This window comes from Mastigoproctus giganteus, chromosome 3 (assembly GCF_048544385.1).
Source record: "Mastigoproctus giganteus isolate SK-2022 chromosome 3, ASM4854438v1, whole genome shotgun sequence".
Classification (NCBI taxonomy): Eukaryota; Metazoa; Arthropoda; class Arachnida; order Uropygi; family Thelyphonidae; genus Mastigoproctus; species Mastigoproctus giganteus.
This window is the reverse complement of record NC_143577.1, coordinates 140,879,541-140,907,109: the sequence shown is the minus strand read 5'-3', so window position 1 is coordinate 140,907,109 and position 27,569 is coordinate 140,879,541. Positions and strand designations below refer to the sequence as shown.

At 36.3% G+C, this 27,569-nt stretch overlaps 1 protein-coding gene across 4 annotated transcripts in view; it reads right to left on the bottom strand.

Moving 5' to 3' along the window:
- Positions 1-27,569, bottom strand: part of LOC150088291 (phosphatidylinositol 4-phosphate 5-kinase type-1 alpha-like) — a 743,292-nt gene that overhangs the window by 282,443 nt on the left and 433,280 nt on the right. For all 4 annotated transcript variants that reach the window (XM_090370677.1, XM_090370676.1, XM_090370679.1 and 1 more), the window contains 2 exons: positions 20,792-20,936; positions 2,924-3,056 (listed from right to left, as the gene is read on the bottom strand). In XM_090370677.1, coding sequence (XP_090226803.1) covers positions 2,924-3,056; positions 20,792-20,936 — 278 coding nt within the window. The remainder of the gene's footprint in view (positions 1-2,923; positions 3,057-20,791; positions 20,937-27,569) is intronic.

Sequence of the window (27,569 nt, the reverse complement as noted above, 5' to 3'; positions counted from 1 at the left end):
TTGGATTAACCGAGAAATCGATTATCCGGGATTTGTTTTTTACCATCTATCCCAGAAAATTGAGAGTCTACTGCATTTGCAATCCTGTTTATTTTTAACTCATGTTATTTTATTGTATTTTAAAATGAAAGATCACTAAAGTAATTTTGCAGGTAACCTCTTTGTATCTCCATAATGCCCAAATGTTTACCAATGGCCCAACGAGATAACAAAATGCATAACAACAAAATAATATACTAAATAAAAAAAAAGAAAGTTAAATCAGTTAAGCAGAAGTTAATCAGATGGAGGAATTGGCAGAAAGTAGGTGGTCAAGCTGCTGACACATTTTCTATTTACCTGTACTCAGATTTTGACACATTTTGATAGCTGATGCTTGGTTACATTTACTGTCCAAAATATGGAAAAATCCAAAAACTTGCTATCTACGAGACCCAAGGTTTCCACAGTGTTCAGATATTTACATATATGGAAACTGTTATATTTATTTCTGAAAGATTAAAAAATTAAGTTTGAGCTCAGTTTAATGATTAAGAACTAAAATAATTGGAATTTAAACATGTAGCAGTAAAATATATCTATATACAGTGAAACTTCCCTTTAACGGACAGCCATGGGGAACGAAAATTTGTCCGTTAGAGAGAAGTGTCCGCTAACAAGAAGTCTGAGGGAGAAAAAAAAAAAGAAAGAAAGAAAAATCGTTAAACGTTTAATGTAAAATTAAATTAAAATATATACAGATTTTGAACAATATTTTTGTAAATAATATACAATTACATACACAAGAGATAAAGAAAAATCGTTACACGTTTAATGTAAAATTAAATTAAATTATATACAGATTTTGCACAATATTATACATACAATTGTGCTATGCATATTATGACTTTATCCTAAGAAAAATACATACAGTAATCACTTATTTTCTTCTGCACCTTCTTCTGGCTGATAATTTTGTTTTCAACATTTGTTTGGAGTGAAGAAACCATCGAAAGTCCTTCAGTATCTTCTTCAGCGGCGAAAAATATTTTTAAATGATTGATTTGTATGAGAGCTTCTTCTATTTTCATCGGTGGTTCGTCGTTAATATGTTCTTCGACAGAATGATCTCCTTCCATTTCTTCATCCTCATGAGGAACTTCTTGAAAAATATCGATGATAATGTCGTTGATATCTAGAGCACCATCTTCTGTAGTGAGGTTCGGGTCTATATCTTTGTAGCCAGGGTCACTTGGAGCTGAAGTATCGTACATTATCAATAGATGTTGAAATTCTTGTTCTTCTTGGTGCTCCACATTGCTGTTCACAACTTCAATTTTTGCGTTTGAGAAGCCAGACTTTACAAAACAGTTCACGACAGTTTGTTTTCTAATTGCGTTTACTGAAGAGGAAATCCATTGAATCGCATCTAGGATGCTGATTTTCTTTGCAAGGTCACTCGCACATATTACATCGTTCATGTTTGCAATGAGATGTCTTAAAACACATTTTCTGTAGTGAAGTTTAAAATTTTTTATTATCCCTTGATCCAAGGGCTGACACTTTGCAGATGTGTTTGGTGGCAGAAAAATGATTTGAATGTTGGACAATTCAATGTGCGGGTGAGATGCAGCATTATCCATGAAAAGAATAATTTTTCTGTTTTGACGAATCATGTTTTGGTTAAAGTGACTTATCCATTCGCTCATGATATCTCGTGTCATCCACGCTTTTTTATTAGACTTCCAGTCAACATTCAAAAGATTCAACTTTATGCCCTTGAAACAACGAGGATTTTGTGGTTTTCCTATAACAAGAGGTTGTTCAAAGTCTCCCAGCATATTTGTACACAATAGTCAAGCGTTCCTTAGAAATTTTTCCGCCCTGGCACTTTTCGTTTTTTAGACTCATTGTTTTTTCAGGAAGAGCTTTAAAAAACAACCCTGTTTCATCACAGTTGTAAATATCCTTAGCTTCAAAATCACGACATAACTCTTCCAATTTGACGGTCCACTCTGTTTACAACCCCAGTATCAACAGATCCACCTTCACCACTTACGGTTTTCCAAGAAATTTTATGCCGAGTTTTGAACTTGTCTAGCCATCCCACAGAAGCTTTGAACTCATTTACTCCCATAGATTTTGCAACCTCCAAAGCCTTTTCCCTAATAATAGGCCCATTAATGGGAATTTTTTTAGCACGTGCGTGACAAAACCACTCATAGGTAACATTGTCAATTTGAAGTCCAACAGTTTTCGGGAATGATTTTTGAACGTGATCATTTCCGTGTTGCCAAAATTGCTTGAGCAGTTAATTTTTTTCCTTCAGGATGTCGCTTACCTGCGTCTTCCCGATTTTGAATTTTGCAGCGAGATTGCAAACACTATTTTTTTGCCGATCATACGCATTAATGAGTTTGACTTTATCTTTTAAAGTTAAATGTTTACGAGAAGACATTGTGCACTTCACACGACACTGAACAAAACTCAAAAGACGAAAGGCCGACCAAATTCACCCCCCCTGCACACACCGAATTCATCAGAAGTTTTACACGTGCCTTAAAATTCTTGAAAAAGGGTTTACAACCACAACGTAAACTTTGATAAAATTCAGAGAATCGGAAATAGAAAATAAACACACGATTGAGGCAATACGTGGAAGAAAGTTCCTAGAAAAAGGGCCATGAGCTCTCCCGCAGTCCGTTATGGGGAGATCAAATTAAGTGCTAATCTAAATGAAACAGTGCAGATTGCCTGTCTGCATCCGTTACAGAGAAATTCCGCTAGACAGAAGCTGAAAACACGTTAAAACCAGAAATATTTTCTGAAACTATACTGAAATATTTTCATTTAATTAAAAAATTTTACTGCTTAGAAATTAAAAAAAAAAAAGGATTCAGGAGAATATTTAACATCTTTAATAAAAAGAAAAAGATGAACTTACTCCATCATGCAACACAGATTTCCATGTATGTTCCAACTTTTTCTTTAATCGATAACTTTGAAGAATATCAATTATTCCCATAAATAAGAGTAGACGTTCTCCTTTACAATTTCGAGCTGGTATACCACCTGGTCTAATAGAAAAAAATTCATCAGAACAATGAAGGAAAAAAAAAATTTACCTGACAATATAAAATGAATTCTACAGAAACTACTCCTAATTTAACAAAGAAACATTTTCATCAGGAAAACAAAAATCATATAAAATGCAAATTTTACTGTTAGAAAATGTTATGATTTATTTGTTTCAGCATAGCAGCATAACATTCAAGTAACAAATAAATACTGTTAGCAATGTGCAAATGCAATGATACTTCAATATGGATAAAGGTGAAAATTTAAGCACTTCAATCTGCATGGAGTAATATTTGTCTTTAATTTCTCAAAAAAATTTTAGACATTTCACTGACATGAGTGATAATTCTCAGACATTTCATGGTATTTTTCTATTGTTGTCACAAAAACAACAATTCAGTTACTGAAGGAGCAGTAGTACAGAAAATACTACAAAACACCTGAGATTATGTGCAATTCCTTTAAGAAGTTAAAGACAGATTTTATTCAATTTTCACTTTTCTCCATTTTAATTTACCTATGCAATATGCCACTAAAAGAACAAAGTACAGTATATACAGTAACCAAAAAGCTATATTTATTATGTATACGTGTATACGCTGTACCAAATACGTGTATTTGATACAGTGGCTCCAGGAGTCTCCCCCAACTCCATGTATGTGTCTCTTGTATTGAGGGTACAGTCTCTGTAAATACCAGAGTGTGGGTGTGTTAAGGGGAGTCTGTGTGAGTTAGTGTGTTGTTCCTCTGGCAACTTAGCCATGGGCCATTAGAGAACCAAGGTCTCCCTGTTGTCCATCCTTCACCATATAGCAATGAGCCAGGCAGTAAGGAATGATCTCTGGCTGAGCTTTCTGATGTGGCCCATGGAAAAAAATAAAATAAATAAATAAATAATAATAATTTCAAGGAATGAGTGAGTGGAGTATAGAGCAAGGGAGCAGTAGAATGCAGGTAAAGAGAGGGGGGCAGAGAAAGAAGGTGTCCCCCTGTGGAGGAAGAAGAAGAACAAGAAAGTGGGAGGAAAATGAAGACGGAAGTTCCCTGTGTGAGGGCAGTCCACCCACAACAGGGAGAGAGAGAAAAGAATACAGGGTAAGGTAGCCTGCATAGTGAGGTCATCATAGTGGCCAATCCTGCACTGGGGGTAACACATGAATGGCTGGCCAATGTCAGCAACAAAGGCCCAAAGGTAATTGGGGCTAGCTCTGGGGCTAGCCATTGTGGTCAAAACCTCTATCCCATGCCAAGGATGGCATCAAAAACAAACATCCTATATGGGAAAGGGCTACTTACAGGCAAACTTCCCAATCTATCACCAGAGGACGTGCTTTATTACTGATTAAGGACTTAACACGTAACAAGTGTGCTGGATACTTCCAACTCCCTGGCATCAGAGGTAGCCCCAGTTGTGCATATTTAGATTGGTGCCTCACCATAAGCCAGGGAAGAAGTTGCCCTAGTCTCATAAAGGGACTACACCCAATAAGGTTGTTGTTGTTGTTATTTGATTTTTAGGAGCATTAGCAACTAAGGCCATATTGCTCCGGGATATGCAGTGGTCATTCCCTGACCTTTCCGCATCCTCCGTATTTGGTGGTGACGGGCTCGAACCCCAGTCTAATCAAGAAGCATGTGCTACGCACTGCTGCTCCTTCCCACCTGGCTACGGAGGCACCTCCCAATAAGGTGAAGGTACCCTTACTGAGTGTAGTCATAATTTGGTGGGCAGTATACAGAAGTCTCATATCAGCTACAACTGAGGCCCACCATTCGTGGTCTGATTCAGCTCTGGGGCTAGCCATTGTGGTCATAATCGTTTAGCCAAATTCAGGTAAGCAAGTCACAAAATCCTGCACCGGGTCAGGTACCCATGGGTTACCTACAGTGCAGGTTAGGTCTTCAGAAATTCTGCAGTTCACAGGTCGTGTGTGGTTCCAGTTTTTGGATATAAATAATTTAATATATCAACTTATAAAGTAACTGTTTTATTAGCTAGATACTCCACTACTAATATCTTCATAAATTGTATATGTTCATAATGCTATGATTAACTTTCTAGATTTAAAATTATTTTTTTAATCCTCAACCTTAATATCACTTTGCCAGATGTGAAAATAAGATCAAAACACGAGACTCACAAGATGTCCTTTTTCGATTTCTGAATTATCTCTAATTATGTACTTGTGGGTGTAGGGTTTTAGAGTTGCATCAGCAAACTTAGGCCATATTACACTGTATATTCTGTAGTCGATTTGCTACTTGCTGGACTAAAAACCATGCTACCCTAACCTGAGACTGACTAACTCAGCCACATTGTGAAAAAGACCCACAGAAATTCCTCTCATTATTGACAGATTTTGAACTCTGGTCTTTTCTACCAAGTTTTGGGGGGGGGGGGGATGGCAATTACACCAACTATGCTACCCAGGAAGGCTACTAATATGATGTTACTGTTGTTGTTATTATGTTGCTATATTATATTGTTTTTTTTATGAACTTGGTGCTTGAGGAATTAGAAATAAAATGGACAATAAAAATGAAATCCATCAGCACAAAACTAAATTTTCCCAAAAATTGCAGATTTAAAGAATACTAACTTAGCATTAGCATTAGTAGAGGCATATGATGCAAGAAAGCAAGCTTATTCAGCATCAGCCAAAAAAAAAAAAAAAAAAACCCTCTCCCATTTTATCCCTCCGTTCGTTCGAAATACCTGTCCAGTTGAGCTTTAAATTTGTTTAGGCTATCAACTTCAACAACAAGTAATGGAAGTCGGTTCCACCAACCAACCACCCACCCGCTGGCCAAAGGCAAATTTCCACACATCTATCCGACATCCGTCCTTCCTCAATTTGAATTTATGCCCTCTGAGGCGATTATTCTGAGAAAGATGAAGAATCCCATTGACATTGAGCATGCTCAAACCATTCAAAGCCTTATACACCTCTATCAGATCACCTCGCCGGTGCCTAGTCTCCAGACTCTGTAATTTGCAAAACTTAAGCCTTTCTTCGTAAGAGCAACCCTTTGTTCCATTTACTAATCTCGTTGCCCTTCTCTGTACCCGTTCCAGCAGCTCTACATCCTTCTTGAAATGAGGCCTCCAGACCTGTATACAGTACTCAAGATGTGGCCTAACCATTGCCTTATACAAGGGAATAATCACCTCCTTATCCCTGCTAGAAAAATTCCTGTATATCATTGACAAGACACCATGAGCTACTCTTGCAGCTCGTCTGCACTGCTCAGAGAACTTCATATCTGCCTGCACAATTACCCCCAGGTCCTTTTCATTCTCCACCACTGTCAGTGTAGTACCGCAGAGTTGATACGTTGCTCTGGGGTTACTGTTACCCATATGTAGTACTTTACATTTGTCAATGTTAAACTTCATTTGCCACCTCTCAGCCCATCTGTTCAACCTTTCCAGATCCTGTTGCAGCAGCATAGCGTCAGTAGTGTCCTTAACGACCCTGCCAACCTTTGTATCATCTGCAAACTTAGACATTAAACTTGATATCCCATCATCAATATCATTCATAAACACCGAAAACAACAATGGACCCAACACTGAACCTTGAGGAACTCCACTAATAACATTAGTCCACGTTGAGCAGTGTCCATTGATTACCACTCTCTGTCTTCTGCCACTCAACCATCCCCTTATCCATAGCAGCAATTTGCCTCCAATGCCACACTGCTCCAATTTGTGCAGCAGTCTTCCATGTGCAACAGTATCAAAAGCCTTTCTAAGATCCAAATATATAATATCAAAGTTATTCCCTGCATCCAGTTCTTTTGTGACTACATCATAGTATCCAATCAAATTGGTCAGGCAAGACCTGCCCTTAACAAAACCATGCTGCGTCTGAGCTATAACTGAATTCTTGTCTAGATGATCCTGCAGTGCTTCTTTAACCAGTGCCTCCATTAATTTACCTGGAACAGAAGTTAAACTAACAGGTCTATAATTACTTCTGTCAGCCTTTGATCCTCCTTTGTGAATTGGGGTTACATTTGCACATCTCCAGTCTATGGGTACCTCCCCTGAGTCCAAAGAAGCTCTCATAATTATGGCTAGGGGTTTGCATACTTCCTTTGCTGCCTCCTTTAATATAACTGGATAGATCCCATCCACCCCAGGTGCCTTTTTTATGTTTATCCTCAACAATCTCTCCTCCACTTTCCTCTCAGTTATTACAAAATCATCCAGCTCACTGCCAATGTTTACTTTACCTACATCATTCTCCTTCCTGAATAACTCCTCATGCGTGAATGTAGATGCAAAATACTCGTTTAGATTGTTAGCCACCTGAGTAGGATCCTCAACTGTTGAACCATCAATATCCAGTGGACCAATCTGATTCATCCCTTTCCTTCTCGAGTTCAAGTATGTAAAGAACTCCTTTCTGTTTTTCTTTGCATCCTTTGCCAAGGATTTTTCGTAGTCTGCCTTTGCCTGCCTAATCTCCTTTGTGACTTGGTTACAGACCAACTTATATCTATCATAGGCTTCCATGTCACCCATTAATTTGTATGTATCCCATGCATTTTTCTTCTCTGCCACATGTCTCATTAGTCCATCTGACAACCATTTAGGCCTAAACCTTGAACAATATTTCTTAGTTGGTATGTAAAGCCTGGTAGCCACCAAGATTAGTTCCTTGAATGCTTCCCATTTTGAGTTTGCTGTTGGTAACATCATCAGTTGGTCCCACTGTATAGAATTTAAATACTGTCTCAGACCCTCATAGTCGCCTTTACGAAAACAAAAACCCTTCCCTTTACCTCTGATGGTAGATACCTCCTTGAGTAAATCCCACTTCAACACACTGTGATCACTGCCACCTAGTGGTTCATTTATCTGCAGGTTCTTAATGCATGAAGAATCACTACTGATAATCAGATCAAGAGTATTGCTCCCTCTTGTTGCCTCACGAACATGCTGATGTAGAAAACAATCATCCAATAAATCCACAAAAGCCTTGCTAGTGTGTGAGTGACCAACCCACAAATTCCAGTCAATATCTGGGAAATTAAAATCCCCCATTATAAGACTCTCTGATTTACTGGCCCACTCTATTTCCCTGTACAGTTCCTTATTATACTCATCAGAGTCATTAGGCCTATAGCACACTCCTACTCTCAATTTTGATTTCCCTATGCTTATGTCACACCAAACTGACTCGACACTGCCCTGTCCATCGATGTCAACTGGCTTCACTTCCTTTGACTTTATGTGTTTCTTAATTAATAGCATAACCCCTCCTCCCCTCCTGTCCTGTCTATCCTTTCTATATACATTGTATTCCCCAAATTCCAGTTCCGCATTACTTATATCTGTGTGACACCACGTCTCTGATATCCCAACAATATCTGCCTTTGATGTTTTGAGCAATACCTCAAATTCATCCAATTTATTTACCAAACTCCTAGCATTGGTGTACACGCAGGTATACATGCACCTGTTTCTATTCTTAGCTACCCTAACACAACCCATGTGTTTACTTGTAACGCAATGACTACCAGCAGTCTCTGAAATATCCTGCATCTTGTTTTTCAGACTTCTGCTCATTTGAATAGAAGCAGTGCAAGAATCACTTCCACCTCTGCCAGTGGCTACTGTTAATCTATTAGTCCTTGTATCCCCCCCAACTAGCAGTTTTCCGACCCACCTAACACTGCCTCGACAGCATCAGCAAAAATTCTTGCACCCTTTCTATTTAAGTGTATCCCATCCCTGTAGAAGCAATCTCTCCTGTTAACAAGTACAGTCCAGGCTGAAAAAAATTCTACCCCTTGAGCCTTGCACAATCCCTCCAGGGCCGAATTGATCGACAAGGCTCTCATCATATACTCCCTCCTATCGTGTCTGGGCAGAATTGCAGACACTTTCAAGTTCAACCCTAATTCACGGCTTTTTTTCAACAGTGATCTGTACTTGCTAAGTAATTCCGCCGGTCTCCTACTCTTAATATCTTAATACAACTATATCGCCTTTTGTGCCCTTAAAAGATGATATCCGCTCTACAACGTCATCAACCTTTGCCCCTGGCAGACATACCCTGGTCCTATTCCACCTATCCTTTTTACAAAGCATGTTCCCCGTTTCCCTGACAATAGAGTCACCAACAACTACTAGTTCCTGCGGGACCAGCGCATTCTGCCTAGGGGGCTGCCCCTGTGTTGCCTGATGACCAAGTGCAAGCTCTGGCGTTGATGTGGGAACTTAGGACTGCATTCATCATTGTAAATTCAAAATTACTGTCTAATTTAAGTAGCTTATAAATATGGATTCAAAATCCTCTGCATTTTCATTTTTTTACTGTCTGGATTTAATTCTTGTCATCTCTGCCAAACGGTGCAAGTGCAGTAAGTGAAAGAGTTTTCTGCATCTGCATTTCTCATCCAAGGAAGAAGATTACTGAACCCAGAAACTGCTAATTTCCTGTTTCTGCACAGAAACTTAATAAAAATCTATAAATTATATTATGAATATGTATAATTTTTTTTTTTTTTTTTTATATACAGCTTCTGCAGCATACATAATACTTGACTTACGGCAATTCGACTTTACATAAGTTTTTTCTGGCTAGTGCAAACTTAAAAAATTGTGGAAACACATTTTGCATCCCATAGGAATAAATGGAGGTATTGTGAAAATATCGTATTGTGAACCCATTTAACACATTGTTTTTTTTGGTAATTCGTTCCAAGACCTCAGAAATTGAAATTTTCGCTATATAACTAAGTTATTTATCTCTTTAAGAGGTCATTTTTATAATGGAAATTGCGCTACACTTTCATCGTTATCATATGTTCCATTATAAGAATCAATTTTGAATGCCTTTGTGATATTTTTCAAAAACACATTTCTGGAGGTTACTTACCATAAAACAATAAAAACAATTTGCACTTTCTGGTTTATTGGGCTTTTCTGTTAGCATAATCTATTATAAACGGGTAGTAAACTCGATCTTATTGCATTTGCGATAATTCTGATAACTGGAATTCTTGTTTTCCCCTCCACTAATATCTTCAATAATTATAAAAAACAAACAATTTTTCAGAATCTTCTCTCCATTCCTATTTATTTATTTATTACAATGACGAAGGGAAAGGGACCAATGGAAAGTGCAAGTGGTGGCAGTGCTAGGAAACAAAACAAAATTGATTTAGAAATGATGATGAAAATGATAAAAAGTAAGAAGCAGGAGAAAGTTTGTCACTATTGCACGGAATTAGGTCTTGCTGCTTCAATAGTGAATACTATTTTAAGGGACAATGCGTGTATAAAATAATATATTAAAGGATCAACAGTAATCAAAAAATGCTATATCGAAGATGGAAAAGCTATTAATAATATGGATGGAAAATCAGATTCAGAAGCAAGTGCCCCTGTGTCCAATGGCCATTCAAGCAAAAGCAAGAAGTATTTATGAAGATATTAAGTATGGCGAACCAGAAGCTAATTTCATGGCAAGCAACAGGTGGTTTAATAGGTTCAAGCATCGTGCTGGTTTCCAAAACATTAAAGTACGCAGTGAAGTTGCCAGTGCTGATTCTGTAGCTGCAGAGAAATTTTGTGATGTGTTGGGGAAAAAACCTTCTAAATCTCCACAGCCCTCAATGTCCGCAGCAGTATGCTTATCAGCTGGAGAGTTAATCCTGGCAATGATGCACGAAAGGTAAAACTTGCTGATTTTATGTCTGTCTCCTCTCTCTTTTTGTCATTTTATAATTTTGAAATTTTTGTAATTTTTTCTGCGCACAAGATAAAAAAATTGAATAAATAATTCTATTTACATGTTTTATAATTCTACTTCTTTTTTTGCTTCAATCAAATTTCCAAGTGATGCAAAAGCATTAGGGAAATTCCGACTTACGTAGAGTTCCACGGAACGCAACTCTTACATAAGTCGGGAGAGACTATTTTTTTTTTTTTTTTTTTTTTTTGAAGTATTATATACAATACAATAAAATACTGATAATTCTGATTGAAATATTTATATTTAAATCTAACTGTTGCATTGTTAGTGAAATGAAATTTGGGCATCAAGTGATGCCCAAGTGAAATGTGGGCATCATCGGGAGTTGCTGTCATAATAAAGAAAGAATGGGAAAACAAAATATTAGACTACTCTTGGATATCATCCAGAATATTGAAATTAAGACTAAAAATTCTATCTTATACAATAACAATCATTGGCATCTACACACCAGTAGAAGGCAACACTGATGAAACCACAGAATTTTATGACAAATTACAACAGATCATAGACCAAACTAACAAAAATGAGTATCTCATACTAGCAGGAGATTTTAATGCAAGGGTTGTATTAAATTAATTTGTCTACTGATTGGTGCTCAATCAGTAGACAAATGTATAGGATCAGAAGGCAAACCCATGGTCAACAATAATGAAAGATACCTGATAGACTTCTGCATTTTTAATAAACTTAAAATTACAAATACTTTTTTCAGACAAAAGAATATCCATAAATTCACATGGGAAGCAAGAAACACAAAGTCTATAATAGATTATATTATCATTAATGAAAATTTAAATGACAAAATTAGAGACACTAGAGTATTCAGAGGCAGTGAAATTGACAGTGATCACTACCTAGTAGAAAGCAATTTCAAAATAAAAAGAAATTATCTTAATAAAAAAAGAAGAAAATACCAACAAAAACTACTAAAAAATTAAAAATACATTTGTTGGAAGACGAAAGCACTAAATTTCTGTATGAAAGTCGATTGAAAGATCAACTCAAATCAGATGAAAGTGATAATGTTGAGGAAATCTGATCAAACATGAAAAAATCAATTCTGGGAGCTGCAGAAGAAAGTCTTGGATATAAACCTATAAAAAATAAAAACTGGCTAAGAACTTGGAATGAAGAATTGAAACAAACAATCAATGAGAAAAAAAAGCCCTATAAACTGTTCCTATAAACTAAAGACCTACATCTACACATAAAATATAAAAAGCTTAGAGCAGAAGTCAGAAAGCTAACCAGAAGAATCCGACGAGATGACTGGGATAAATTTGTTAAATCTTTAGAACGTGATATCACAGGCCCACACAGAAGAGATTTTAAAATTTTTAAGAAATTACAACTAGACACAAATGATCAAATAAAAACCAACTCAATCTCCCAAGCAGAATGGAAGCAACACTATTCCAAACTATGGTATAACCCAGGCACCAGGAAATTGAAAGATGAATCTATGATAACCAAAGATGAAAAAAATATAACAATGGAAGAACTAGAGTTAATATTACAAAAATAAAAAACCAAAAAAGCCCAGGCATAGACAATTTGAATGTAGAACTATTTAAATATGGGGACACCTTACTAAAAAACGCACTACTAAAATAATTTAACATCATATGGCATAAGCAACAAATACCCAAAGATTGGGAAACAGGAATGGTAATCAATTTACACAAAAAAAGCTCCAGAAATAACCCTAACAACTACAGAGGGATAACACTGATGTCAACTGCTGCAAAGCTATACTCTAATATACTAAAGAATAAACTTAATAAATACAGTGAACAATTCTTAGAAGAAGAACAATGTGGGTTCAGAAAAGGGAGAAGCACAATAGATGCCATTTTCTCACTACAACAAATTTTGGAGAAAAGAAGAGAATTCAATCTACCAACATTTCTGCTCTTCATTGAATATGAAAAAGCATATGACAATGTAAACCAGGAAAAACTTTGGCAGATTCTATGTGAAGAAAATATCCCAATCCAACTCCGGAAAGCGATTCAAATCCTATATAAAAACTCAAGTCTGTATAAAATATATAAATATATAACCAATAAAGGAGTGAAACAAGGATGTGGACTATCACTAAATTTATTTAATATCTACATCAATAAAATTCTTAAAGAATGGAAACAAACAATTTACAACGGAATACAGTTGAACAACAGGAATAAAATCCAAACTATATTATATGCTGATGATAAAGGATTAGTGATGATAAAGAAAATAATATTAAATTGAAAACTTCAATCTTACAAAAACTGTCAAGTTAGTATTACACTCTGAAATATCATATGCAAATTTTACTAGAAACAGACCAACTATTACTGGTCATATTGAATTGTACAGCAAAACAGTTAATCTAGTACAACTTCGACAAATTAATATAAGAAAAAAGATGTTCTCTCTCAGAAAAGTATGGATTTCAACAGCAATGACAATTGACTCGCATGTGCATATCAACACAAAGAATGAAACATGTACAACTGACTCCTGCTGATAATATAATAAACTAGACGTTCATCTCAATTCCCACATAAGGACAAAATTGAATGAGTATTGCAGCCTTTTTATGAAAATTTCTTAATTTTCATAAAAAAACAAAAATTTCTAAAGAACCGTTTCATGGATTACAAAAATTTCTACTAAAGAACTGGTTCATGGATTACAATTTTTTTTTTTAAAACCAGTTAATGCAAACCTGTTCCAGTTCATCACTGGGAATACCAGGGTGGGGGTTTAGGATAAGTTAAGTCCACATAGGGGAGGAATTTCCTAGTGATCGCCCCTTTAGTTCTTTACACCGAAACTTGTCTGCCATTTTTATTGTAGTTCTGTGGTGCCTGTTTCCTTCCTTTCTTTACATCTTGTGTGAGGTCTAAAGTTGTTCTGTGATGTTCCTAGAGGTGTAAAGGTCTAAAGTTGTTCCTAGATGTTCTGTGGCAACACTTCTATTTAGCTGGTAATATAATCCAAGGTAACAAATTTCCAAGTCAAGTGGTAAAGTACCAACCAAACCTGCAAATGGGTACTCAATGGTATGGCAGGCTCTAGTGATGGCTAGCAGGCTTATTCTCTACAAAGAGTCTATTTTATTTTTGTTTCTGGCTATTGCTGTTCTATGGAACCAGGTTGAAGCCCTATAAGTTGCAACCAGAATAAAGACTGCTTTATATATGTTTTTCAGAGCTAATGTTTTTCATTTTAATTCTTAAGTCATAGAGTGCATGATTCTGGTGATTAAGCCTGTACAGTTACTTATTTTCTACAGTGTCTACGGATTATGTTTCTACAGCATCTACTGATCACCCTCAGGAAATAGGGCATTGAGAATATTACTAATGGAGTCTTCCCAAGTATGGACAAGAGCACCGTCAGCAGTGATGGTAGTGTTAATTATTTCCCCTGTTGGCATTTTTCATTGTAATGTGGTAAACGATAAACAATATCATAAACTCTTTAGTCCTAATATGGGACTGGTTCATAATTTATTTTGAGCCTATGTTGTTTGATAGTGTGTAGGACATTTAGGTCCGTAATTGAATATTTTATATCAAGGTGCATGGATTTACAGTTAGTGCATTTCAGTTGGGTATTTCAGTTTTAACATTTAGCATTTAACATGTGGGCACTGTCCTTTTACAGCACAGTGCCCACATGTGCTGTCTTTATCAACACAGACATGTGAAGTAATGTGTGTCCAAACTTGTGGCAGTGGATGCATTTAGTAATTGGGAAATGCTTCCTAAAGCAGTGGCTAGTCCACCCTGCATATATATATATGATCATGGCTGCTTAAAATTTACTAAACACTAGGAGAAAGGTCTGCTATCATATTACAAAGGACCGGGGATCTGGCCTTAGTCGAATGCTTTAGTACAAATTCATTTTCTGTTTCCGCTCTGGTGAGGGGTTCCTACAAATTTTTGAGGTACGTGTTCTAGTAATTTGTCCATTTACATGGGTTTTTTTTCGATATAAATAATTATGGAGGGGGAGCCTTTAACTTTTGGGGTTGCCACACGAAGTCCAAGATTCACTACTTCAGGATGATTTCTAATAACATTTGTGTCTGTCGGTTGTTGCAGTTCCAATAACAACTCTGGTGTTCTGGATTTTTCTCAAGGCTCTGACTTCTACATTTTTGAAATGAAGTTGTAAGTTGGTTACGATGGTATTTTTCACCACCTAACTTGAGTCCAAGTTGGTCTCATGGGTTAGCCTAAGGATGATAAGGTTTTGTTCCTGTCTTTGTGGAGGCGTACTTACTCTAGGTTCTTCCCTTTGGCAGATTTAGTTCAACAGGCCATGCCTTAAGTGCCTGTGCATAAGTCAGTCTGCTGGGATTCTCTGTCTCTGTTCTCCTCTATCATAACATTGAGTTTTGCATTTAAAATATCATTCTTGATATAAAGAAGGCCTCTGAAGCAGAGTGATCAAGAGCAGGAGTGCAGTAGGACACGGTCTTTGAGTAGACCAGAGTTCAAGCCCCTGACTGCTAAATATGGTTGATCTGCCAACCCGCATTGGACCAGCTTGGCAGATTATGATCCATTTCCCTCAACCTGAATTGTTGAGGAGGCTTCCACTGTTTTCATGTGAAGCCATTAGTTCTTCAAGCTGGAGTCTAGTTGCTACAACTTGGACCAGAGGAATAGCTGTGGACTTTGTTGGAGTTGTCTGGTCAGTTGTTTGGCTTGGTCTATAGTGGTGTCTAAATTAGTAGTGTTGTCCTCTCCTTCTTCCTTGGGGTCCATTGACTCTGTATCTACCCTCATAGATTTCTTGGGCCTTTCTTTGCTAGCCAGGACAGGGTTATATTCCTGGGATTCTTTGTTTATTTAAATTATGTTTTTGTTTCTAGTGGTTCTCTAAATTGCAACCACTGGTTGGAGGTCAGTGTTATCAAACTCTGGGTCTGACATTTTTTTAGTCCTAATTCTAAATATCACTTTTTTTTTTCTTTTCTTTCAATATATTTGGATTGGTGACATCGAAACGAATTGAATGTTATTTGTTTCTTAGTACTTCCGGTTCCCAGACTGCACTGTTTTTCAGTAAACTAGGAGAAAATTGGGGATAGAAAGCCCCCATATAGGTTGATTAGGGAATAGAACAGGTTATTGAGTATTCTTAAAATTATGTCATCACTGTGGCATTACTACACCGCTGAAGAGCCAATCGGGGACAAGATTGCAATCCTCTAAATCAGTGCTATGGTGAATGCTAAGTACTGATCCATTAAGTACTGATCCAGAAATAAAACAGGGTTAAAACACACTCTTCATAAAGGTTAAAACCCAAAAACTAACAAAAGCACACTTACCTCATTAATCAAAGGGATTCTCTTCAACACTTACCATTCTGGAGAAGTTTTGTAGAATTAATCCAAAACAAATCCTAAATATCACGGAGCACTAAAATATGTGGCTGCATCATAGACATTCCTGTATCCCCCCCCCCCCCCCGGCTTCAGTGCAAGGACTATGCTGTATTACCAAAATCATGTTCTCTTGCTTAGCCACAACTTGCTGAACTGCAAGCTCACAAGATGTGAAACACTGGTAAGTGAGCTGGTGTCTCGCAATGTTTGGAAAATCTGGATAGCAACTTTTCAATTCAGAAAACCTTGCTCATATTCAGCAAAAAACAGAAACAGCATTTCCACCACAAAATCCATAAACGTAAACTATATTGCATATGCAACACTATTAAATGTAAATAGTATCAATGTAACACAAAGGAACAACACTATGCACACACTGCTCTGCACACTACATGTGTTTCATCAGGCTACATTTGATCAGGGTCATAGGCACGAGTTACCAGTGTGATTCACTACAGTGCACTGCTAAGAATCTACGAACATTACATAACTCCACAAATTAATCAGAATTGATCCTATATTCATATGACCTTTTTTACTGAAAAATGTTTCAGCTTCTGAAGTTATGCCATATCTTTATGAATCACCCTGTATACATTAAAAAAAAAATTCCAGATAACTTCTTCAATGCAGTTAATAGATTATGTCTATTTTACAAATTCTCTTCTAACTCAACATAAATGTGCTGCCATGTATCAACTATGTTTACAAGTAAAAGTAGCCATTTTTATAAACATTTTGTTTAAAAATCAACATAATAGGGCATACCCTTAAAATAGCATGTCATATAATGTGGTCTACATAAGCCGAAATTTAAAAAAAATTTAAATTCATATACAAAAGGTGAGGAAAGTGAATTACATACTACAGCAGGCCCCCATTATAATGCGGTTCGCTTTACACTGATTCGCTATAACACTGTTCTTATATTATAACCCGCTGTCACAGATCACTATAACGCTCTTTCAGAGATTGCATCTTTGGCATATTTAAGGAAATCGTTTCATTTGATGGAGTCGACAGCTTGAAAATAAATACCAAAACAGCATTAAAACGTTTCCCATGCCAACTTGAGAAATTTTCCCACGTGCAGTGAAATTTTCTTGCACGCTAAGTTAATTGCAGTACAGTGACTTGTTACGTAGTTCCGAGATCAACATTTTAAAAAAATTATCAAGTATATTGCTTGTAATATTTGCATTATATGCATTTATCCGAAGTCTAGTCATCACTCAGTACAGTATTAGACATCGTGCGTAACAGACAGTTTACTTGAACATTGTATCGTAATTAATGCAACCAATGCAGATGCATTTTCGAAGAGTTAATAATGGCCGATAAGAATGAAAAAGCAACAACGTCTGGACACAGTATAAAGACTATAAATGCAAGAAAAAGACTGAATTTGAAAATTAAATTTGACGTTTTTAAGAGAATCGATTCCGGTCAATGACAAGCGGATGTGTGCCATAATTTAGGTCTTGCAAGTTTAACTGTAAGAACAATTATAAAAAAACTAAACAATTAATTTTAGTAGCAGGAAAGATAGCTGTTCCACTGCAAGCAACTAGGACTAGGCCGACTATTAGGATTGAAATGAAAAGACTTTAACTAATTTTATTGAAGATAATACGCAATGCAGAATTCAGTTAAATTAAATATTATAAAAGAGAGAGAGATCATCCAATATGATGATCTGAAGAAAACTCACCTAAAAAAAAAAAAAAAATGTGGAACCGTTTAAAACTGGTAAGGGCTGGTTGAATACATTTAAAATCCAGGGAGAAACTGCAAGTGCAGATGAGGGAGCCGAAACTTTCAAAAAATAACTTGTTAAAATTATTGAAGAGGGGTATTATGTGTTATACTTCTCAACAAGTTTTTAACATAGATGGAGCAGGACTTTTGTGGAAACAAATGCCTAAAAGAAGTTTCATACTGAAAGAAAAAAATATGCCAAGTTTCAAAGCAAGGAAGGATCAGTTGACTTTATTGTTGGGTGGTAATGCTGCGGGGGATTCAAAATTAATACTCCTTTTCATTTATTTGGAAGAGGGCCAAAGTTCAACCCAAAATCGACACATTTATCATGATTAAATTCATCAATTAAATTAAATCTATTTAGATCAATTAAATTCATGATTTTAATTGGAATTTTAAGTTTAATTTTGATACGTAAGTAGTTACCACTTGTTGTTTGTTTGTTTGGTTTTTAGGAGCATTAGCAACTAAGGCCATATTGCTCGGGGAATATGCAGTGGTCATTCCCTGACCTTTCTGCATCCTCCGTATTTGGTGGTGACAGGCTCGAACCCCGGTCTAATCAAGAAGCGTGTGCTACGCACTGCTGCCCCTTCCCACCTGGCTACGGAGGCGCCCGTAGTTACCACATAATTATATATGTATGTAATGCAGAATATTTTATATTTACAAATATTTGAATATAAAATATTTTGACCGACATTTGTGCATCTTTTCACTACCGTTTATTATTAATTAGAAAATATCCTATGGCACCGACTGCAACTTACAAATACATATGTTACCTTATGGGAATGCGGCGTTCGCTTAGTGTGGATTCACTTAGCGCTCTGTTTTTCTGGAACAAATTATCAGCGTTAAGTGGGGGTTACCTGTATATGGTTCACTTTCATCACCTAACGGATAAGTGTTTTTTTTATTATTTTTTTTTTCTTCTTTGCAGTAGCATTCTTTACACATATAAAAGGCATTACTGCAAGTTAAAAACAAAAAGTTTTTAATTTGTTTATGATTATAAAATATTTTTTAAAAATGTATTATTTTTTTTTATAGTAATCTTTGTATACACCTTTTAAATTTTTGCATACTTCCAAATCCTCACAAAAATTCATTCTGGTTGTGTGCATCAAGTTCAAAAACCTATTTGTGAAACAGCTAATTCTGGTTAATAACATAAATCAACTCTACTATGATGTCATTAAAAACGAACTGGTTGCAAAAAATAATTTTGATATCATATGCTTGGATTTCACGAAAGCTTTTGTCACTGTTCTGCATGGACAACTACTGTACAAATTGGAGCAGTGTGGTATTAAAGGAAAGTTTCTACAATGGATAAAAGGGTGGTTGAGTGGGAGAAGACAGAGTGGTAATCAATGAATCCTGCTCTTCATGGATTAATGTTATTAGTGGAGTCCCCCAGGCTTCAGTGTTGGGCCCACTGTTGTTTTGTATATTTATCAATGATAGTGATGAAGGTATATGAGGCTTAATGTCAAAGACTGCAGATGATACAAAGGTTGATAGGGCTGTTAATGACAGCAATGGCAGTGTGCTACTGCAACAGGATCTAGAAAATTTGGGCAGATGGGCTGAGAAGTGGCAAATGAAGTTTAACATTGACAAATGCAAAGTACTGCATATATGTAGAAGGAACCCCAGAGAAACATATCAACTGTGTGGTAGAAAATGAAAAAGATCCGGGAGTAATTGTGCAGTCAGAATGAAGTTTTCTGAGCAATGCAGACAGGCTACCAGAGCATGTCATGTGGTATTGTCAATGATATACAGGAATTTTACTATCAGAGAAAAGGAGGTGATGATCCCTTTGTATAAGGCACGGCAATGGTCTGGTCTTGAGTACTGTGTATAGGTCTGGAGGCCTCATTTTAGGAAGGATGCAATGGAGTTGCTTGAGCATGTACAGAGAAGAGCAACAAGATTGGTGAGGGGAATGAAGGGGTATTCTTCTTACAAAGAAATGCTTAAGTTCTGCATATTGCAGCAGCTGGAGACTAGGCACCTACAAGGTGATCTGATTGAGGTGTATATGGCCTTGAATGGGTTAAGAATGCTGAATTCTGATGGGATTCTTCACCTTTCTCAGATTATAAACTTGAGGGGGCATAAATTGAAACCTGAGGAAAGGCAGTTGTAGAACAGATGTGCAGAAATTTGTCTTTGGCCAACAGGTGGTTAATTGTTGAGACAAACTTCCATCTGTCGTTGTGGAAAAAGATAGCTTAAATAAATTCGAGGGAATGGATGTATGATTTTTTTTTTTTTTTTTTTTTTTGGCTGATGCTACATAAGCTTATGGGTTTACTTTCTTGCATCATATGCTGACATTACTACTACTATTACTAACTCACGTTACAAACTTTTAAAAAGATATATGAATACTTTATATTCTGTAAGATGATGAACAGAATACCAAATTTAAAGCAGCAATCTCTAATTAAGCTGAAATGCAAATGCATAAAATTTGGGTAAGAAAATTATATGGCATGATCATTTTGGTTATGAAAAACTTTGTGAAAAAAACAACTGTTAATATTTCAACTTGGATATTTTATGTTTGAGGGAGAACAACAAAATCATTATTAAAAGGTTTGAAAAAAACATTAAAACTATTCAGATATGGCTGCCCTATAACTAATTAAATTTTGGGACATCCTGAGTTCATGAGACCCTTTATGTTTCAAGACCTGATTCACTTTGTTATACATTAATATCACTACTTCATACATTAAACATGATATGTTAGAGGATTAAAGTAACAGAGATTGTTCAAACTAACGGAACATCTTCATCTTGGTCAATTGGCTCTACATCTGCCTGTATTGATTCCATGGCTGTTGAAAATGCTGCCAGCCTTTGTCTGTTAATAGATTTACTTCGAGTTAAATTTGTAAATGATGTTCCAGAATTTTGTGAATGAGAACCTAGAATTAAAAATAATAAATATATAAATAATAATCTAATAAATATATGAATATATAAATAATAATCTAATATATATATATGAATATAAATATATAAATAATAATCTAATAAATATATGAATATAAATATATAAATAATAATCTAATAAATATAAATAATTTAATAAATATAATAAATAAATATAAATTAAGAAAAAAAGTATGATTTTATTGAAAAATGATATTTTGTAATTTTTTTCATATACAGTAAACCCTTGATTCAATGGACTAATAGGGGAGAAGGGGTGTCCGTTAATGCTGAAAGTCCATTAAATCGAATGTAATCTGGGGGAGGGGGCATTTTTTTATTATTTTTAATGTAAAAAAAAAAAAAAAAAAAGCTTTAATACAATATACAGTACTGTACTGTACAATATAAAATTATTAAATTATAATAAAGAATATGTAATATTCTGTTGTAAATATAAAATGTTGCAATTTGGCCTTTGATTTACAGAGTTCAGTTCTAATTTCTGAGCCACATTTAAGTTCATACACTTTCTTTAAACTCCTCTATCACTTGATGCCATTTTAAATTGTAAGGATTGCAAAATTATTTAATAAATCAAGTCAATTCAGAAATCACAGAACACTCTGTATACAACCTGACCGCACGACAGCCTGAAGCAACTGAGACCGAAACAAAGCGAGTCCGTAGACCTGCAGTTTAGTGTCCCGATTCACGTTCAGCTTGCAAGTCACTGCCTGCTCTGATCTGTAATCTGGGAAAACACCTATTTGAACACATTTTCAGAATGAACAAAAAACAATTTCCTGAATTCGATTATAAAAATAAAAGTAGGTAATTATCAAAACAATAATTGAAATAGGTAATTATTATTAATTTTTAATAACACTGAAGTTTTGCCTAAACTAAAAAAAATAATATGGTCAAGATTAATATATACATTACTGTATTATTATTTGTCCGGTCCATTAAATCCGAAATCCATTATATCGGGGTCCGTTAAATCAAGAGTTTACTGTAATACAAAACATATTTAGTAAGAGAAAATGAGATTATATAATTAATAAATGCAGAATTCCGATAGACAGACTAAATATTATCAGAAGTAAAACATTATACCTATAGGATTTAGCATTGGATGAGTGTGGGTTGAAGTGTCATGGTTCAGAAGGAGAAAGATTGTTGACACTAGACTTGAATCTCTATAGATAGCATTTTCAAAATATACATGTGAAGGAAGGTTGTTCCAGAAAACAGAAGCTGAGGAGATAAATGAGGAAGAAGAACTGATTTTGTCAATTTGCAATTGGACAATACATGAATGCTGACAGGGTTGTGGTATGTGTTTGGACTGGTCAGGAAGAGAAAGAGAGAAAGTGAGAATTACAGAAGCCAATTCAGAAGAATGGTGTCAGTGGAAGTATCTATAGAAACAGAGAGTGGAGAGACAGCATTTAGCATTAGTAGAGACACATGGTACAAGAAAGCAAGCTTATATAGCATCAGCAAAAAAAAAAAAACACACGTTTCATCAACTCACTCTAAATTTTTTCTAGTTCAGCCTTGAATTTATTTAAGCTGTCAACTTCACAAGTTCTACAGATGGAACATTCTTCCAGCAATCAACCACCCGCTGGCTAAAGGCAAATTTCCACACATCTATTCCACAACTGTCTTTCCTCAATTTGAATTTATACCCTCCTTCAGGTGCAGAATCTGAGCAAGAGGAAGAAGCATCCCATCAGCAATGAGCTTGCTCAAACCATTTAAGCCTTATACACCTAAATCAAATCACCTTGCAAGTGCCTAATCTCCAGATGCTGCAATTTGCAGAACCTAAACCTTTTCTTGGTAACAGTAACCTTTTGTTCCACTTGCTAATCATGTTTCCCTTCTCTGTACTTGTTCCAGCAGCTCTACATCTTTCCTAAAATAGTGTCTCCAAACCTGTATGCAGTACTCAAGTGTGGCCTGACCATTGCCTAGTACAAGAGGATAAGTGCCCCCCCCTTATCCTTGCTAGCAAAATTCATATATATCACTGACAAGACCCCATGAGCTACTGTTGCAGCCTGTCTGCACTGTCAGAAAACTTCATACCTGACTGCACAATTATCCCCAGGTCTTTTTCATTCTCCACTACCCTGAATGTAGTACTGCACAGTTGGTATGTTACTCTTGGGTTACTGCTACCCATAGGCAGCACTTTGCATTTGTTAATGTTAAACTTCAGTTGCTCTTAGCCCATCTGCTCAACTTTTCTAGATCCTGTTGCAGTAGTGTACTGTCATTAGTGTCATTAACAACCCTGCCAACCTACATGTGATCTGCAACCTTAGACATTAAGCCTGAGATTCCATAAGTAATATCATTAATAAATACAGAAAACAACAATGGACCCAACACTGAACCCTGGGGGATTCCACTAATAACATTAGTCCACGAAAAGCAGCAACCATTGATTACCACTCTGTCTTCTCCCACTCAACCATTCCTTTATCCATAGCAGCAATTTGCTTCCAATGCTACACTGCTCCAATTTGTGCAGCTGTCTTCCATGTGCAACAAAATCCTTCCTAAGATCTAAGTATATGATATAAAAATTATCCTTTGCATCCAGTTCCTTTGTGACCACATCATAGTATCCAATCAAATTTGTCAGACAAGACTTCCTCTTAAGAGACTGCAGTTATAGTTCAGACACAGAATGAGTCTGAACTATAACTGCAGTCTTGTCTAGATGATCCTGTAGCGCTTCTTTAACCAGTGACTCCATTATTTTCCCTGGAACAGAAGCTAAACTAGCATGTCTGTAACTACTCATGTCACTTTTTGATCTCCCTTTATCAATTGGAGACACATTTGCACATATCCAGTCCATGGGGACCTCCCCTGAGACCAAGGAAGCTTTCATAATTATGGCTAAGGGTTTGCTTACTTTCTTTGCTACTGTCTTTCTTATGTTCAATTTCAACAAATTCTCCTCCACTTTGCTCTTAGTTATTACAAAATAATTTAACTTCCTGCCTCCACTTCCCTACAGAATTCCTCGTGCGTGAATGTAGATGCAAAGTACTCATTCAGTTCGTCAGCTACCTGAGCAGAATCATTAACATTGAACCATAGATATCAAGTGGACCAATCTGATTCATCCCCTTACTTATACGTTTACATAAGTAGACTTTGATGTTTTTCTTTGAATCCTTTGCCAAAAATTTCTCGTAATCTGCCTTTGCTTGCTTAACTTCCTTTGTGACTTGATTACAGCCTATCTTATGCCAGAAGTCTTAGTTCACTGACATCCATTTAGGCCTAGGAGATGGGTCACTAATTATATACACAAGAAAGAGTTCTTCTTCTTAATTGAGTTGACTGCCTTCTTTTGAATGGAGTCTAAGAAGCCTGAGAGAGGCTTTGGAGGCATAAATCAGATATGGGAGACATTCTGTGGTATGGCAGATGTGAGTTTTGTACAGAGTGAACAGCTGTTTAGAAGAAAAGTAATGCACAAAGCAAAAGAGAAAATCCCAGATTTTTGAATGCACATGAAGCAATGTGTGGGATGTGCTTATATCAGAAGAAATTAGAACTCAGGGTAACAGAGATATGTGATCTTGTCTAGAAATGTGAGCATCATCAAAGATAAGCACAGGAGCAGCCTCTTTTTGCAAGGTATAAGACAGATAACGCTATAAGACACTTCATTATTATACCGTTTTACAAGGTATAAGACAGAAGTGAGTTTTAAATGGATTGACAAGAACTAGGTTATCTTTTACTCATTGCAGAATTACCTGGAGATCAGAATTTAATGAGGTGGGAAATATTCAAGAATATGAAACTTTGTGCAGGGCAAGGTTTCTCAAAGTGGAAGTCGGAATGCGATACACTATCATCAGCAAAACAATGGTTAGAATTTTAGTCAACAGAAGGTCATTAATACAAGAGGAATAACAGAGGGAGAAAGTACTAAACATCATGCAACACCTGCATTAGTGTAAAGGCGTGAAGTCAGAGAGCCAACACCTATTGCCTGCAGAATGAGGTCAGAGAAAAAACTGGATACCCAATTGCAAAAATCAGTCAGCAAACCATAAGGTAGAAACTTATTTAAAAGATCTTTATGTCAAACATGATCAAAAGCTTTAGAAATGTCAAGAGAAACTTTTTAATTTTCACCAAACGTTTCCATTAAATACGTCCATAGATGGGTAACATAAGCCATTATATCACCAGTGGATTGACACTGAAGAAGCCATACTGGTGATCATGATTAGACAAAAAGTTGAGGTACTTCATAAAGTTGGTGGTTAATGGACTTCTCCAGTACTTCGAAAAGAATAGAAGCAAGTGCAAAGGGACAATAATTTGATGGGAAGAGATGTTGCCTTTTTAAAAGCTGGCTGAATACGAGCACCCTCTCAAGTACAAGGAAAAACATCAGCAGCAAACAAAAGGGTAAAAAGACAAACACAGAACAGGAGCTCAGGTTTTTTGAGAACAAATGAAGACATGGCATCAAGATTGTCCAAAATTCTTCTATCCTTTCAATGGAAGACACAGGAGGGATAGAGTGGTGTGTAGAGAAAAATAACAGGATGTAGTTTACCAAGGCTGTCAATACAAGGATTAAAAGAAAACTATGATGCTAGTAAGACAGCTTTATCTTTAGCTGAGGAGGCAACAGAACTATCAAGTTTTAACAGAGGTGGGAGTAAAGATAGGTAAAAAGTTGTGGCCAATAGCTTCGGTAAGAGACCAGGATCATCGACTACCATTTGGAAAGAAGTAATTTGTAGATTATAGCCCATTTAAAATCTAGTTCAGAATGATTAATAACTATTCTATTGGAGAAGAGACTATCACCAAGTTGCCACTTGAAGAGCACTACTAGAGGACTGCTCACCTTGACTATGTACTTTGATGGATTGTTTAAGAGCAAAAGATCATAAATTTTGCACATATTTAAGACTGCCTGGTATTCTGGTAGGTAAAGAATAATTGGTGTGAAGTGATCAATAATTGCAAGAGCCTCAACATGTCAAAGAGCTGGCTTTGTGTGACTAGAAAACTGAAGCCAGCTGGAACTGTGAATATTAAAATCATCAAAGTTACCTCAATGTTAGGAAAGTTCAATTGGAGAAAGCTGAGCTTCAAAGAAAGGAAGAAACTCTTTGATTTCCTTTTTTCCAAGTGATTAGTGGAATTGGAAGATATGAAGATTGATAGAGGCAGGAATTGAATCTGATAAGATGGGTACAGAGAGCTTAAGACATAGAAGGTCAAAAAAAGGAGATTCCTTTTTTTGTCCTTCAGACAGAAGGACAAAAAAATTCCTTTTTTTGTCCTTCAGACTAAGTCTCAGACAGAGAATATAAGAGTGAGCATATTGAAAAGTACCACCTTTGAAGCGAAGCGAAACACCCAGTGCATAATTAATTGGGGTATCCAGATTTCTCTTTAACTGCTCACTGTGATATCCAGTAAACAACAGTTAAGTAACTGATAATCTATCAGTATCTTTACAGTTGTTTACTGGATTCAATCAGAAAAATAAAGTAGGGCTTGGCAGACTATAAGTGAAAATGTACATTATTGAGTATGGAACTGAGACCATGTATATTTGTGAAATGAATGAGGAAGTGTTTAGATCTTAACATTGGCATTAGCAGAAGCATACAATGCAAGAAAGCAAGCTTATGCTGCATCAGCCAAAAAAAAAAACCCTCTCCATTTCACCTCTCCAGTGGTTCCAAATCCTGTCCAGCTCAGCCTTAAATTTATTTAGGCTATCAACTTCCACAATAAAAGATTGAAGTCTTTTCCACTAATCAACTACCTGCTGGCTAAAGGCAAGTTTCCACATATCTATTCTACAACTGTTTTTCCTCAATTTGAATCCATGCCCCCCTCAAGTTCTTAATCTGAACAAGAGGAAGAATCCCATCAGCATTCAGCTTGCTCAACAGATTCAAGGCCTTATACACCTCAATCAGATCACCTCGCAGGTGCCTAGTCTCCAGACACTGTAATTTGCAAAACTTAAGCCTTTCTTGGTAAGACCACCCCTTTCTTCCCTCACCAATCTTGTTGCCCTTCTTTGTACTCATTCCAGCAACTCTACATCCTTCCTAAAATGAGGCCTCCAGACCTGTACACAGTACTCTAGGTGTGACCTGACCACTGCCTTGTATAATGGAATAATCACCTCCCTGTCCCTGCTAGCCAAATTCCTATATATCATTGACAAGACTCCATGACCTGCCCTGCACCCCATCTGCACTGCTCAGCGAACTTCATATTTTGACTGCACAATTACCCCCAGGTCTTTTTCACTTTCCACTTCCCTGAGCGCAGTACCACACAGTTGGTACATTTCTCTTCGGTTAATGCTACCCACATGTAACTTTGCATTTATCAATGTTAAACTCGGGCTGCCCCTTTTCAGCCCATTTCTCAAATTATCTAGATCTAGATGGAGTAGCATACTGTCTTTAACTATCCTGCCAACCTTTGTATTCATCTGCAAACGTGGACATTAAATCTGATATAACTTCATCAATATCACTAATAAATAAACAAAACAACAATGGGCCAAAACCGAACCCTGGGGAACTCCACTAATA